General features: G+C 38.6%; 2 protein-coding genes across 4 annotated transcripts in view; one reads left to right on the top strand and one right to left on the bottom strand.

Moving 5' to 3' along the window:
* Positions 1–1359: 1359 nt before the first annotated feature.
* LOC143414310 (trace amine-associated receptor 1-like) lies at positions 1360–2241 on the bottom strand. Its single transcript, XM_076878430.1, has one exon. It carries the CDS (start codon positions 2239–2241, stop codon positions 1360–1362), a length of 882 nt encoding a protein of 293 aa, XP_076734545.1.
* Positions 2242–9561: 7320 nt separating this feature from the next.
* The window catches only part of LOC112436671 (uncharacterized), a 35574-nt gene continuing 29237 nt past the window's right edge, over positions 9562–15898 (top strand). Inside the window, exons 1-8 of one of the 3 annotated variants that reach the window (XM_076878252.1) lie at positions 9562–9649; positions 13233–13339; positions 13420–13471; positions 13730–13873; positions 13965–14150; positions 14819–14974; positions 15071–15238; positions 15701–15730. In XM_076878252.1, coding sequence (XP_076734367.1) covers positions 13238–13339; positions 13420–13471; positions 13730–13873; positions 13965–14150; positions 14819–14974; positions 15071–15238; positions 15701–15730 — 838 coding nt within the window. In that variant the 5' untranslated portion in view covers positions 9562–9649; positions 13233–13237. Of the gene's footprint in view, positions 9650–9814; positions 13340–13419; positions 13472–13729; positions 13874–13964; positions 14151–14818; positions 14975–15070; positions 15239–15700; positions 15731–15898 lie in introns of those variants that run through there. The other 2 variants (XM_076878251.1, XM_076878254.1) reach the window with 2 other exon arrangements.

Here is a 15898-nt window from a genome sequence, read left to right on the forward strand (position 1 = left end):
CAGGAACTCGGGGCAGACCTCATCCACCCCAGGGGCTCTGCCACCAAGGAGTTGTTTAACTGCCTCAGTGATCTCGCCCCCAGAGATTGGCAGGTCATCCCCTTCGTCCTGTCACAGGAACATGCGTTAATTAATTTGGTGATTTATTAAATGTATAAATGATATTATACTTATAACATTATACTTATAACACTTATATTCTAATCTGCTGCTGAGTCTCTTATGCTGATGGAAATGCAGATAACACAGAACATGCAGGAACACCTGTTCAACCAATCATGTTCATTCCACTGAAGCGTTCATTTCTTTTACAACAGTGTTGTGTTTGGCTGGTATGTCTTTATTTTCTTTATTCCAGAGATTTTCACTTCTCTGGAATAGTTGGCACTAATAAGGATGATTTTCTGTAAAAGAGTATTTATATGACCAATTAATCAGACTCGTAGATGATGTTAGATTAGTTTGATGCTGCCAACGCTTTTATTTAACCATGCGGGGAAACACTGGGTTAACAGAGCTGAGAACCAGCTTTGTGTGACTGTTTATCCAGTTCCCAGTGTTAGGGTCAGTGATTCCAGATAACGGAAAGATATCCTGGATATGCTGACCTCACTCTGTAGTATGCAGGGCTCTGAGACAGCAGCTCGACTCTACATTACCCTCATGCTTAATATTCACAATGAAAATATTAGTCAAACATCGTGAAGTCTGTATGTGTTTCTAACAAGCTTTGTATAGTTAAACCTAACAGTTACTACATGATGCAAACAACAATGTTATCTATATTTATAAAGATTATGCGTGAATACACAGGGCACACTGATTATTGACTATTTATTTCCTCCCCTTTAAACACATTCTTTTTGTTAGTTTAAATTCAGAATTGGCAACTGAAACAAAGTATGTCACATACGAACATCAGGAAATAAAGACCCAATAGATATATTCTCAGTAAATGTCTGTGTTCAACCTGTGAGAGGTGACAGTCAGCGGGGGTTATGACAGTTGTGTACCGGGACCTGCACTTTGCTGGCGGTATAACAGCTTGAGCGCTATTTCAATAATTATTGAAATATTTATTTAATATAATTAATTTAAATTTAAATTAATTAATAAAATATTTATTAATTCATTCATTTTGTCACTCCTGGCCCTCCATAACGATAAGCGATGATAATATTTGCAAAACTATTTGAACAATCAAACAATGTGTTTGTACATTTGTACAAAATGTATTTGCTATTCAGATTATTTCTTTCAGTCGCTATTAAGACATTATGTATGCGATGCTTCAGGTAGGGTTCAGTGGCTGTTTTATGTTTGTTTTTACTGTAAGATTTGTGAAATGTGTATATTTTATCAAGTCATATTTGTGTTGGTAAAATCCCCTTGGAATATTTTCCCGCAAATAATCATTCTGATGGCTGACCTGAACCAGCTATAAAAGAAAGCATAAATAAATGGATTTAGCATTGAATTTGCCAATGCAAGCCAGTTAAGAGTTTCAATTACAGGAACTGGTACAGAATCACTGGTAAATGGGGGGAATGTGATGCAAAGAAAAAAAGGACTCCAGCAAAATATAAAAACTCCCAAAACAATAGCCAGAGTTTTGGTCGCCTTTCTCTCCTTGATACTGGCAGTTTGTCCACACTTTGTGTTCTGGATGCTTCTTGCTTGCCTCAAAGCAACAAAGAAAATCTTTAGGTAGATACAAAGCATTATGGTCACTGGCAGGTAAAATGATAACATGGGTCCAACAGTGCTTTCCATTAGAACGTCAATCAAACATGATTCCTCACATTTTTCATTATTAAATCCAGCAATGGTGACACTAATTCCAATTATCCCAGAAACCCCCCAGCTCATCAGGATCATGAACACAACAACACGATGGCTGATTTTAGTTTGATATGTCAGAGGCTGGCAAACAGCATGGTATCTGTCAATAGAAATACAGCAGAGGTTCAGGATGGAACATGTGCTCAGTGAAATATCAAAGGTCCCTCGCACTTTGCAAAACAAACCCTCATGATAAAGACATGAGCTGAGAGAGAATGCCATGCTGAGAGGAAATGCTATAATCCCAACGAGCAGGTCAGCCACAGCAAGAGAGAGGATGAGAGAATTAGTAGGAGTATGGAGCTGTTTGAAGTAAATCACAGAAATTATTACAAGGAGATTTCCACATATTGTTATAACAGACAATAATGCAAGGAATGCATACAAGAATACACACATAATGGAAGGGCTGTTTGTCAGCATGTATTTGGAGTCTTGTATTACATAACAGGGATGTAGATCATTTACAATGTTGGTCATGTTCATACTGACCTTTTGTTTCATAATTAAGCAGCTTAAACCAACAATATGATTTTTTCTGCTGCACTAACCTGGGACTTGACTTGATGTAGATTGTCCTTCAGTGCAGGTCAACTACTGATTGCTAAGAAGAGCGAGAGTCCAGACTGAGTTAAAAGAGGTTGTCAAAGAGGGAAACAGCATTGAGATTTGGTCAATTACACAAGCTCAAAGGATAACAAACAAAACTGGGAGCATCCAGAATACCCGAAGGACTCAATCAGGAGTCTCTTGTCAGAAAAGGTGACAAAAAATATATGAATGAAAAACAAGGTAACGTGTAAACAACGTACTGGAAGGATGAATCATAATTTATTCAAAAGCCATTCTCTCATGCAATTTTCTGGTAATTGTGGTGTTTTGGCATATTTTCTAAATATTAAAGCCATAACACAGGATTCACATTATTTTCATTTTCATCACAGAACTCACCAATAGATTCAAGCTTTGTAAATGGAAACAGGGCCATCTGCATAGAAACTGTTTATCACTGGATATAGGAAGATCCAGAGCATCATGCTGGTTTTGTAATGACTCTTCTTTGCCAGGGAAGTGAACTTACTCTACTACCTTATCCACCAATTGATCTGAAATTGGTGGATAAGGTAGTAGGGTAGATAATTGATGGATAATTCCTTCACTTTAAGGACTCAAAGGTTTTAAGTTTGATTTGTCACCTTCCTTACGTACTATTTTGGTACAGGAAGTGCTGAATGAAAACAGACCAACCATCAACTAGGGTTAGGGTTAGGGCACAATTCAGTGTTGCTTAAAGAAATATCTAAATAACTGATCACTAATCAGTGCCAGTGTATTTAGATTTTAAAAATATTTAGATATAATATCAATTTTATATTAGTAAATATTTCAATTTAACATTCAGTCATAACACTTGAATTCAGATGTAAATGTTTGTAAAATTTCCTGTGGAAAAAGGGTGTGTTGAAAACATAATAATCAGAGCCCCATATCCTAAAGATTTTTTTAAACTGTAATTGCTAAAGTTAAGACATATATGGGATGGGTGGGGTTGAGTTGATAATAAATCAGTGCTATCCAGTGACCAATAATAAAAGTTGTCATGTTAAATATAACAAGAAACTAACATCTAACCAGATTATTATGTTTGCAAAGATGGGAATTTCTGCAGAGTAATACTTTATCAAAGGCTGTGTGAATGAGGAAATGAAACCAAGTCAGTCAGCTGGAACAGCTGTAGCAGGACAGGAGGAGTCAGAGAGAAACTCAGAGTTTGTTGAAGATAACTTGCCAGCATGCAGCTTCACTACTCAGGTGACTGTCTCAGAGATCTAGGTAACCCTCTTTGTCGAACAGAAAACCCAGTCGCCCCTATCTTTCACTAAGTCTCCTGTTTAAAAAAAATAATATTTTTATTAAATTGTTGGTAATCAGGCAACAAAGAAAATAATAAATTTAACAGTTACATATCAAAACCAGTCACACTTTTAAAGAGTCGATTGTGCCGTTCGAACTATAGAATTAGGGTAGAGTTAGGGTTACAATTGTCACCTATGATGGCTCAAACCCCAAAAGTTAAAAAAAAAAAAAAAGTCTAAAATTAGATCAAAGTAAAATTCATTAACAAATAAGGAAATTTACTTTTTCATTTATTTCTTGAGGAAAATTACCCACTAGTGAGTGACAAAGGTTTGTAAATCTCTCTCTATATATATTTTAAAAAGTTCTCGCCACTCGCCATGCAGGTGGTCTTTATCCTTTAAGCCTGGATCTTCTACCAAAGGCTTGGGAGCTTGAGGGTCCTGCACAGGATCTTTGCTGTTCCTAGGACTGCGCTCTTTGGGACAGAGATCTTGGATGTTGTTCCTGCGATCTTTTGGAGCAACTCACCCAGCCATGGGTCACTGTCCCAAGTGCTCTGACTACCAGGGATCACTGTTGCCCCACTGTTGCCTTCACCCTCCACCACGTTGTTTCATCCTGGATAGTGGTTCTGACACTCACTAGTTCTCAGTCACCTTCCTTAGCATACAATCTCAGGGTACTGGATTTGGGGTAAAAACTTCCATGCACGGTAAAAAGCTTTCTTATTTTGATGATAGTGGCTTCTACCTCTTTCTTTGGTCATCTTATTATCTAAGCAGGGTATCTGATAACCGGCAGGACGTAGGTGTTAATTGTATTCTTTCCATTCAGCTGACTCCTCAGGACTTGCCGGACCCTCTGCAGGTATGTTGCAGCTTTCCTAGCAGCCTTTTCATGATTTGCCTTTGTGATTGGATTTGCCTTCCAATAGCACAATGCCCTTTGTTGTGACTACTTTTCCTCTCATTGATACCATACAATTACACTCCGATATCATTGCTATAAGTGCTCGTGGTTGTGTATCACTTGTTTGATATCACATTCACTCCTTAATGTCATGAGGTTAGCTTCTAGAATGAAAATTTTCATCAAACAAATTGAATGACAAATAATGATTAAAAAACAAAACAAAACTGCATGACATCTGAAGCAAATATCACAAATTTTAAAAAATGAAGCAAATATGTTTCTGGATCCAGGAGCTAAATGCATGCATATTATGAATTTAGTTCCTGACAGCCCTGTTTGGTTTTCTGTTTGTTTTTGGATGCCTCATTTCATGAGCTGTCTAAAAGAATAGTGTACTTTCTAAACATATGTTATCAGCCAATTTGTAAATAACAGATTAGATCGTGTTACAGTATTAGCTAAGGTGAGAGCACAGATTGAGCTCAGATAAAAGCACTATACAGGGAGTGCAGAATTATTAGGCAAGTTGTATTTTTGAGGAATAATTCTATTATTGAACAACAACCATGTTCTCAATGAACTCAAAAAACTCATTAATATCAAAGCTGAATGTTTTTGGAAGTAGTTTTTAGTTTGTTTTTAGTTTTAGCTATTTTAGGGGGATATCTGTGTCCGCAGGTGACTATTACTGTGCATAATTATTAGGCAACTTAACAAAAAACAAATATATACCCATTTCAATTATTTATTTTTAACAGTGAAACCAATATAACATCTCCACATTCACAAATATACATTTCTGACATTCAAAAACAAAACAAAAACAAATCAGCGACCAATATAGCCACCTTTCTTTGCAAGGGCACTCAAAAGCCTGCCATCCATGGATTCTGTCAGTGTTTTGATCTGTTCACCATCAACATTGCGTGCAGCAGCAACCACAGCCTCCCAGACACTGTTCAGAGAGGTGTACTGTTTTCCCTCCTTGTAAATCTCACATTTGATGATGGACCACAGGTTCTCAATGGGGTTCAGATCAGGTGAACAAGGTGGCCATGTCATTAGTTTTTCTTCTTTTATACCCTTTCTTGCCAGCCACGCTGTGGAGTACTTGGACTCGTGTGATGGAGCATTGTCCTGCATGAAAATCACGTTTTTCTTGAAGGATGCAGACTTCTTCCTGTACCACTGCTTGAAGAAGGTGTCTTCCAGAAACTGGCAGTAGGACTGGGAGTTGAGCTTGACTCCATCCTCAACCCAAAAAGGCCCCACAAGCTCATCTTTGATGATACCAGCCCAAACCAGTACTCCACCTCCACCTTGCTGGCGTCTGAGTCGGACTGGAGCTCTCTGCCCTTTACCAATCCAGCCATGGGCCCATCCATCTGGCCCATCAAGACTCACTCTCATTTCATCAGTCCATAAAACCTTGGTAGTAGGCTTCCGAGCCTATACAGCTTGGAGTAAGACAACATGCATGAAGAGGATGATGTGGACAAAATACTCATTTGCCTAATAATTCTGCACTCCCTGTAAAGTTAGCCTTGCAGATCTTTATTTATTTTAGCACCACTGGCAAGAGTTTCTAAATTAATCTTACTGACACCAACCATTAGTATGACACTGCAGGCGTGTTTTTGATTTTGATATTCTGTAACAGAGGTGCACAAAGCACTTTGTGAATAGACAAACAGACTGGCCACACAGTAAACACCTGTCAGCCAGTTTGAGATACTGAACAAGGACCATGAGGCACTGTCTGCCTTAACAAGGACAATCAACATAGTTTTTTACACATTCAACAAATGTATCAACCTACATTCGTCTCAGCGAAACCAGACAGACAGGTGTGTGACTCACACAAAGCAATGAAGGAAGTTTATTTTCTCATGTGGTGCTGTAGTCTGTATGTGAAGGTGTGCTCTTGTATTGTTCCAGGGATTTCTTGATCCATGTTTGAGGTACTGAGTCATAGGTTTTCTTGTAGTGAATCCAGACTACAGTTTGTCAGTTTGATCTATCTACTAGTAGCAGGTGTTCTGCCCCTCTGATGTTTCTGTCAATTCCTTTCTGTGCCCGTTTCATGTATTGAGCCATGTGCCTGTTATTCATAGTCACTATGTTGCTTGACAAGGGCTTCCATACTAAGGCAGGTTATTGGCCAGTAGATGGCTGGTAGTTGGATGGGACCAATGCCTTCTGGCGATCCTTGGGGACCAGGACTGTCCGGCATTTGGTTAGCCACTCTGGATGTGTCTTCTCCCTTACCAGCAGGTTCATTTGTGCCACCAGACACTGGTGCCTCTTTAGCTTGTAAGTGCGAATCATGTCAGGGAATGGTTCTGTCCAACTCTTCATACAATATTGGCGACTCTGTCTTGGATGTCTGCCACTGCGATGGTTATTGGATACTAGTCAGAGAGTTTGCTCTAGTCTGCTCTTAGATCTACTAGCCACTGAGCAGTGTCGCTATTAGTGGTGTGCGGATCGATGTTGAAATATCAATTCTTCCGATACCAGTAATTTATGTTCTAGAATCGATTCTCATATTAAAATATTGATATTTTAGTACTTTGGGAAAAATTTGTAGTTTTTTATTAACAGGAACACAGTGGAAAGAAACTGTATCATTCGGATCGTCTAAATTGGAAGGAACTACTTCCTGGCCAGGGGCCTTTCATAGTCATATGCAAAATATGGCTGTATAAATGTGTCGCAGCCCCTGGCCAGTGTTGCCAACTCCTCAGTAAGGAAAATCACTATTGGCTATCCTAAAAATCTCTAGAAGTCGCTATAGCATAATCGCCTAATTTGCATAATTGGTCATGCTAATGCAATTGTAACCCACGTTGTAGGAGAGAAAAAAAGAAGAGACATAAAGTGAGTAAAAAAACGTCCTAAATGCATTTAGAATTTATTTAGAACTACAAATTAAATTTCTTTTAGCGATTATTGTTTTTTTTAATGTCCCAATTCTAACCCTGCTCCTTTATCTGGGCTTGGACCGGCAAAAGTGACCCGAAATAGGCACTCTGGTGGAGTTACTTTGTGCGTGTGTGTGTGTGTGTGTGTGTGTGTATTAGAGATGGACCGATCCGATATTACGTATCGGTATCGGTCCGATACTGACCTAAATTACTGGATCGGATATCGGAGAAAAATAAAAAATGTAATCCGATCCATTAAATATCACGAAAGCACCTCACAAAACTTGCAACACACCATAACTCACCTCAGAACGTTAGCACGTCAGAGCAGTATGCATCACGTGATAGAGCGGCTGTGGCATGCGGGACCTGTCGGTGGTCTGGATAGCATTTGGAGCTTCGCTAGCAACCCGGCATTTCATCTCCGACAAAGTTATCCCGAGAGAGTGCGTGTGTGTGTTTAAGTAGTTTTAAACCTTGTGAGCCACAAAACAACATAACAGTAAAAGAAGAATTGATTGCGTTACAGTCATTGCGGGAGCAGATGTTTCACTCATGCACGATCATTTGCAGTTTGGACGCATAGGTGGGAACATTTCCTGCCCTGATAGCAGCTGGGGGAGGACTATCCTCTGCCCGTGAGCGCTTTGGCACGGGCGAGGTGCCCACGGCAGCACCCGCTGCTTGTTGAGAAGAGCAATACATACTTTCACGTCAAAAGTTGTCATAAATAAGTCTCCAATAACACCAGAAAAAGTCACCAGATTTGATTTCATTTTGTAATTTTGCAAACAGTTTTTAATCAGGTTCGTACAGTTTTTGGGTTCGGGGACCTTAGTTTTACTGCAACTTAGTATAGTATGGTACTGTAACATGTAGCTGACTTCACTAATGAACTGAATGAAACAAAACATGTAATAATCACAACCTACAGTTTTGAGATTTTCTTTTTTTTATTATTTTCTTGTAATATTACATTTTTGCTTCATTTCTATTTTTTCCCTAAAATTATTATAAATAACAGCACTAGTAATATACAACATGATTTAAAATAAATAGTTTAATATGTGATATCGCAAATGCAAACTCATGTGTTAATTATGTCTCAAAAGCCTTCAATTAAAGGTGTGATTATATAGTGTGAGTGTTGCTGGGCCCTGAGTTAATATGTTACCAAACAACAAAACACAAATATATTCTCCTTCCCCAGATCATCTGAGGTGTTCAACATGGGGCCTCACTCTTTTCCAGCAATAAGAAAACTAAAAAAACAAACCAATTAATGGCCATTTAATGATCTGAATAAAGTGAGATTATACCCACAGAGTCCAATTAACATGAAAAAAGGAAAACAGACAAGGGAATACATTCTGTGTATTTACAGGAACACATCAGAAGTTCACTTCATCCACTTTATGATGTTAGTTACACAGATATCTAAACAAATAACTATCAGATGAGTACCACAACTTTGGAACTTTTATAGCACTGGTAATATGTATAATAATACATAATACATAATAATTCACATAAACTTACCACAAAACATAAACCATGTTTGGCTCATTGTTTCTTTTCTGCAACAATGGTTCTTGGCAATAAATTTCATACAACTGGAAAGCCCATTTATTTGCTTTTTACCAATGAACAATAAAATATGAAATTTTTCATCAAACAAATTGAATGACAAATAATGATTAAAAAAAAAACCTGCATGACATCCTAAGAAAATATCACAAACTAATAAAATAAAGCAGATATGTTTCTGGATCCAGGAGCTAAATTCATGCATATTATGAGAGAAATTTTCAGCTTTGGCACCCCTGTTTGGTTTTCTGTTTGTAAACACCAGTCAGCCAATTTGAGGTACTGAACGAAGACCATGAAGCACTGTCTGCCTCAACAAGGACAATCATCAACACATTGAAGTTTATCAAGTGTATGATCTACATTTCTCTCAAAGAAACCAGACAGACAGGTTTGTGACTCAGAAAAAGCAATCAAGGAAGTTGGTTTCTCATTTGATGCTGTAGTCTGTATGTGAAGGTGTGCTGCAAAATGATTATGCTCTCCTGACAAGTCTTTACAGACGGCAACAACGGCAAAAGGTAATCAACTTAATGTAGAATTTCCATTACTCAGTGTCTTTTATATTGTATTATTATTCCTCATATCTTCAGACCAATTTTAAAAAAGTATCCTAGAATGTTTACCGACATATCTAATATCTAGCTATTTTGCATTTACTGCTATTCAATAAGCAGTATTGAATAGCATACTGCTATTCAATACTGCTAAAAACAAACAAATAATTAACTTTGCAAGCAAACAGCAATAAATTAAATATTTTGAATGTTTGCTATCTGTTATCGTATGACAGCTGAGACAAGCTTACAACTCCTGCTACCCCGAATAGGGTATGTTGAGGAAGACGGATGGATTAATGGATGGATGACTGGAGATAATACACTTTTCAATTCAGGAACAAACATCAATAACATCAATAACAGATCTGAGACAGTCTCAGAGGTACACATGCGCATTAACTTATTAGTTTCCTTTTAAAATAAATTATAAGACAAAAATCTTATTAGTAAGGTTGAACTCTTGGGGTATAATGCTGCTAAGAACTGTGAAACATTTATCGAGTTCATGATCCAGAACAACTAATAAACATGGGCACATTTCAGCAAACCAAACGCCATCTTCACCTAAACTTAGACTAATCTCATTGTTACGTTTTTATGTCTGTGTCATTTCTCTAACTTAACGAAATTCTACTCACACTGTGCTGCTAAAGTCAAAAGTGAGTGTTTAAATTCTTTACCACTGCTGTACATATAAACTTTATTTTAATGCACTTAGTATGTATTGCACAACACAGTGTCTTTGTTTCAAAGTCTGACATAATTAGGGATGGGTATCGAAACCCGGTTCTTGTTGAGAACTGGTTCCCACTGTTTCAATTCCTTGAAATTGTTTGCCATTTTTGCAAATGATTCCCTTATCGATTCCAGTTACCGCGAATGATGTCACCACGTTGCGGAGCATCATTTACCTGTCAGGAAACACGGCGCCTAAGCAGCTCAAACGCTCAAATGTTTTGTTATACTTTATGAGAACAGGGCAACTTGCAATACTTGCAAAGTAGATATTTCATTTAAGGGAGGAAACACTATGAATATGCAAAAGCATTTGCTCGCGATGACCTTAAATGAATGTCATGTTTTTAACCCTTTCAGGCTCAAATTAAGTTTTTTGTTGCTAATGCACAACCAAGTCCTGCAGTGGTACTTCTGAGTAAAACAAACTCATAAAATATGTATGTGGGGTAATCAGATTGTTAGTTTTTAACTGTTGCAAATCGGCAACGCCTGCCTCGAGACGGTTAATTCCGCCCCGGACTCGTGAATCACAACCCAGCAGCAGCGGTGACGTTGCACGTCCTCTCCCGTTAATGCAGCAGGTAAATAATCAACTAACAGTGCATATTATGTTAGCGCGATCTGCCTTATTACAAAACCTGCCATTACTGTGTGTTGCATTTAGGTGACCATGATGAGAGAGAGCCTCTCTCATCATGGTCAGAGTCTGGCTGGCTCAGATGCTGGCAGTTCTCGCTGCAGTCTACGGGTAGTGTCTCCTTTCAGGCCAGGATAGACGAATGTCACCGAGCAGTGACTAAGTTTGAGGTAAAAGGCTTGCACTGTTAGGAGTTGGGTTCTGGTTATGTGGTGTTTTTGTCTGTATGTGTTTTTTGGTGCCTCCCTTTTTGTATAGGTAGGCGGGGCAGTGAGTCACTGAACCTGGCACACCTGTTAATCATCAGATGCAGTAGCGGTTTTTGATACGGGCAACACAGGCGGTTGCCTCCCAGTCAACACACATATGTGGGGCCTAAATAGGGAGCAGCAGGGCTAATATTTGGGGCCCACTTGGGAAACCCAACTAGGGTCCAGCTAATTTTGTCCTCAGTTTCCATGGTGGCCCCAAATGTGTTTTCCTAGATGGGTTTATGCTGGGTCCGAGATAAGCCCCAAATCAGGCCCAGCCAACAAATGAGTATGGGGCCCAGATGGGTAGAAGCGGGTCTGATGGTTGGGGCCCACTTGGGCTACCCACCTGGCACCCAGCTACTTTTGTCCTCAGTTTCCATGATGTCCCCAAATGTGTTTTCCCAGATGGGTTAATGATGGGTCCCAAATCAGCCCAAGACAACAAATGAGTATGGGGCCCAGATGGATAGAAGCAGGTCTGATACTTGGGGCCCACTTGGGTTACCAACCTGGGACACAGCTATTTTTGTCTTCAGTTTCCATGGTGGCCCCAAGTGTGTTTGTCCAGATGGATAATGAAAGTAAGCTATAATTTAAATCACCTGTACAACAAAGCCAGTTTATCTTTTTTCCCCCTACAGTTTATAGGAAAAACAAATGCAGCAAACCACAGCTTCTCACTCATTCACCAATCCATTGGTCCTGAAAGAAATAAAATAAAATAAAAAATTAGTGCATTTTTACAAACAAAATCAGATTTGCGATAGTACTGGAGTTGTTTTGGAGGTTGTGCTGTTCAAGTTGTTTGACCTCCTACATTGAACTCTTTGAAGACCATGAGTATTCATGGAAACAGAAAAGCTATTTACAAAAGAATTTACCAAGTAGGCACTCAAAAATACATACATGAGGTGATCAGGGGAAGTGGAGACACATGAGGACACAGCTGACTAGAATGAAACATAATGACATTAAAGGGGAGAGTAAGACTAAACACGTAGTACAAAGAAACACAAGACCTTTCAAAGTAAAATAGGAGCCATGGGGACACGAGCCAACAGGGAATACTTAACACAGGGATGACTACATAAATGGATCTACTAAAATGGCCTGTATTTATATAGCGCTTTACTAGTCCCTAAGGACCCCAAAGCTCTTTACATATCCAGTCATCCACCCATTCACACACACATTCACACACTGGTGATGGCAAGCTACATTGTAGCCACAGCCACCCTGGGGCGCACTGACAGAGGCGAGGCTGCCGGACACTGGCGCCACCGGGCCCTCTGACCACCAGTAGGCAACGGGTGAAGTGTCTTGCCCAAGGACACAACGACCGAGACTGTCCAAGCCGGGGCTGGAACCGGCAACCTTCCGATTACAAGGCGAACTCCCAACTCTTAAGCCACGATCGCCCGTACTAAACAAGGACTAAAGAAACCTAGAAGCTAATACCAAAGAAAGAAACAATGAATATCAAAATACAAGGAAAACTCAGAACGCTGGGTCACACGACCCAATACCGTGACACAACTGTGATAAGAAAATTAAAACATCAGTTACTATTTTCTTATCTAAGAACAGGAAAGATTATTGGCACTCGAAAATTCTCATACTGTATATAGACCATCAGTTTGTTTTTTTTTTGTTTTTTTGCTTAGTATTACAAGTTGTTGACTTTGACAATGTTTGAAGTTAAACATTTTTAAAACTCTTTTTGCATGCTAACAAATAAACATTGACAGGCTGGTATGATCCAAATACATTTAAACAAGTTGAGCAGCACATTATCTGGAAGGCAGAAAACCTTTTGCCTTCCTGTTGGCTCCCATTTACAGAAGGAATGCCAGCAGCATGACACCGTGAATAATGACTGATTTTATTAAAAGGACTTGTGTTCTTTTCTCTTTAGTTAGGATGACATTACGAAAGGTCTCGTTATGCATCGTTATTCTCCTAGTCATATGGAACTGTCTTAAGTATGAGAGACACAGAGAGTTTCTAAACGGCTTCTTTGAGGTAAGAATAAAAATGAATGAATGTATAATGATGAAAAAATACAGTGAAACAAATCATTTTCCTCCTGGATTTTCTTCCAGGAGTTAATGAGTGCAGAAGAATCCAGCATTCATCTAAGACAAAAAAGAGAAAGTGAGTAAAATTTTAGCAGTGTTACTACAACGTAACACATGTTTGTTGACTAATAATATAATTATATAATAATTGTATTTATTAAAAAAAAACATGCTTTGCAAAGTGCTTTGAAAAACTAGACGAGGGAGGATATTCATTGAACAAGCAGAACTGAATAGCAATAACAGTATCTGACCAAGTCCAGATTATCAGTGTTATCATTGCTTTATGGTTTGTTTGGGTTTTTCTTTTTTTTTCTTTTTTTTTTACCTTTAGCTTCATCAAATTCCACTGAGTATGAGTTCCAAGCTGTTATAAGCGTCTCAAATCTGGAACAATTCCAGTCGATACTGAACACTCTCAGTTTTCCTTTATTGATCAACGCCACTGGTGAGATTACAAGCATTAATACAACAACAGGTAAAACATCCATTTATGTTGCATCTCCATTGCTTGCCAATCTTATTCACTCAAAGTGTCACATTGAACCATTATGTTGTGTTCTTCTCAGTGTGTTCACCAAACATAACTGCAAACATAACTGGATACCAGTGCACATGTGAGGAGAGCTTTGCTTGGTCATATAACAAATGCATTGACTATGAGGCCTGTGATGCCATCGTTGGTGATACGTGTGGATGCATTAATGGACTTCCAGCAGATGGGCAATATTGCCAGTTAAAAACCAGCAACCCAGGTAGGACTAGGCAAACATGTATCACATGTGATAGGTAAGTAAGTATGTAATGTAAATGTAAGTACATTTATCCAGCATATGTAGTTAGACTGAGGTTTCTACGTCTGTGTTCTGTGAAAGGATTTAATAATGTAATTTTTTTTAAAGTGTAAAGGATGTTGATTTGAATTCTATCCTAAAGCCATAACTTTGTATAAAAATGGTAAATGGCCTATATTTATATAGCGCTTTACTAGTCCCTAAGGACCCCAAAGCGCTTTACATTTCCAGTCATCCACCCATTCACACACACACATTCACACACTGGTGATGGCAAGCTACATTGTAGCCACAGCCACCCTGGGGCGCACTGACAGAGGCGAGGCTGCCGGACACTGGCGCCACCGGGCCCTCTGACCATTTGTATGAAATTTGTTTCAAAGGTTCAGTTGCTGTAGTCGCAATTTTCTTGTTTACGAGAGATATTTAAAATTTATGAAATGTTTGAGAAATGTTTTCTCAGTGTCAACACTAGCTACACCAACAGCTATATCACTAAATGATATATCACATGTAATTTAATATACATGTGATATATGTATTTCACATGTATATTATATATATAAAGTTGCAACAGAAGTAGAAACATCTTAAATAAATGGGGTGCTTGTTTTTTGTCTCCTCTACAGTGCCAGTGGAGTATGATATAGACTTTAACTTGCTCTTGCCAGTATCCAGCCTGCCCCCAAATTTCATTGATCTGTTCAGAAACTATGTGGGAAATTTGTCATTCCCCAAAACCATCACTCAGTCTTTAATAATTGAAGACTTGAACTTCACCACATGTAAGAATTTTGTACTCGGACAGATTTAAATGTGTTCATACTCTGGTGCATGGTTTATGAGGTGTGTTTTGTCATTGTTTTGAATGACTTTAACAGGGTGCTATCCAAACTCCACCGGAGGAATGCAGTGTCAGTGTGAGGACCACTTTGGTTGGTCATGTGAAAAGTGTGGCCTATACGGTGCATGCAGTAATGTCACCTCACAAGCCTGTGGATGCATCAAAGGGCTTCCTCCTGATGGAGAGTTCTGTGAACCAAACGCAAGTAAGAAACTTGCAGCTGAAGAAATAGAAGCATTTTAGAAGCATATTAAAGAAACATTAACAGATCTAACATTGCGTTCAAAATCCTTACTGACATTGCTATGACATAACCAAAAGTTATGGACTTCCTCTGAGTGGGGAGTTCTGGCAACCAATCACAAGTAAGAACTGCAATTGTCTAGCTGTTGGATGAACAGACTACTTCCTTTATCAAATAGATGAATGAACTTTTCAACTGTCTAATTACCTAACATTGTGTTATGAGAGTGATTAGACATTAGATATGAATTGCTCTGTGGAAACACACTGCAATTAATTCTATACTCACTGTATTAAAGAAACATTAACACACCTAACACTGCATTCATTATCCTTGCTGACATTTCTATGGCATAACCAAAGTCATGGCGTTTAGTTTCTGGCTTGAAATTTAAATAATTAAACATGTAATGTTTTTCCACAGGCGTCGCTCCTTGCCCAACACCACCTCCTGGTATGACAAACATCTTTGTTATTCATTTGTGGAAGCACAGTTCAATTCATTCTATACACACTGTATTAAATTATCTGATTGTTTGTGTTCAAAGACACAAATGATCTTGTTATGTTTAATTTGTATTTTGGGTGTGTTATCAAATATCAATATGTAAGAAATTATTTT

The sequence above is a fragment of the Maylandia zebra genome, linkage group LG20, assembly GCF_041146795.1.
Source record: "Maylandia zebra isolate NMK-2024a linkage group LG20, Mzebra_GT3a, whole genome shotgun sequence".
NCBI lineage: Eukaryota > Metazoa > Chordata > Actinopteri > Cichliformes > Cichlidae > Maylandia > Maylandia zebra.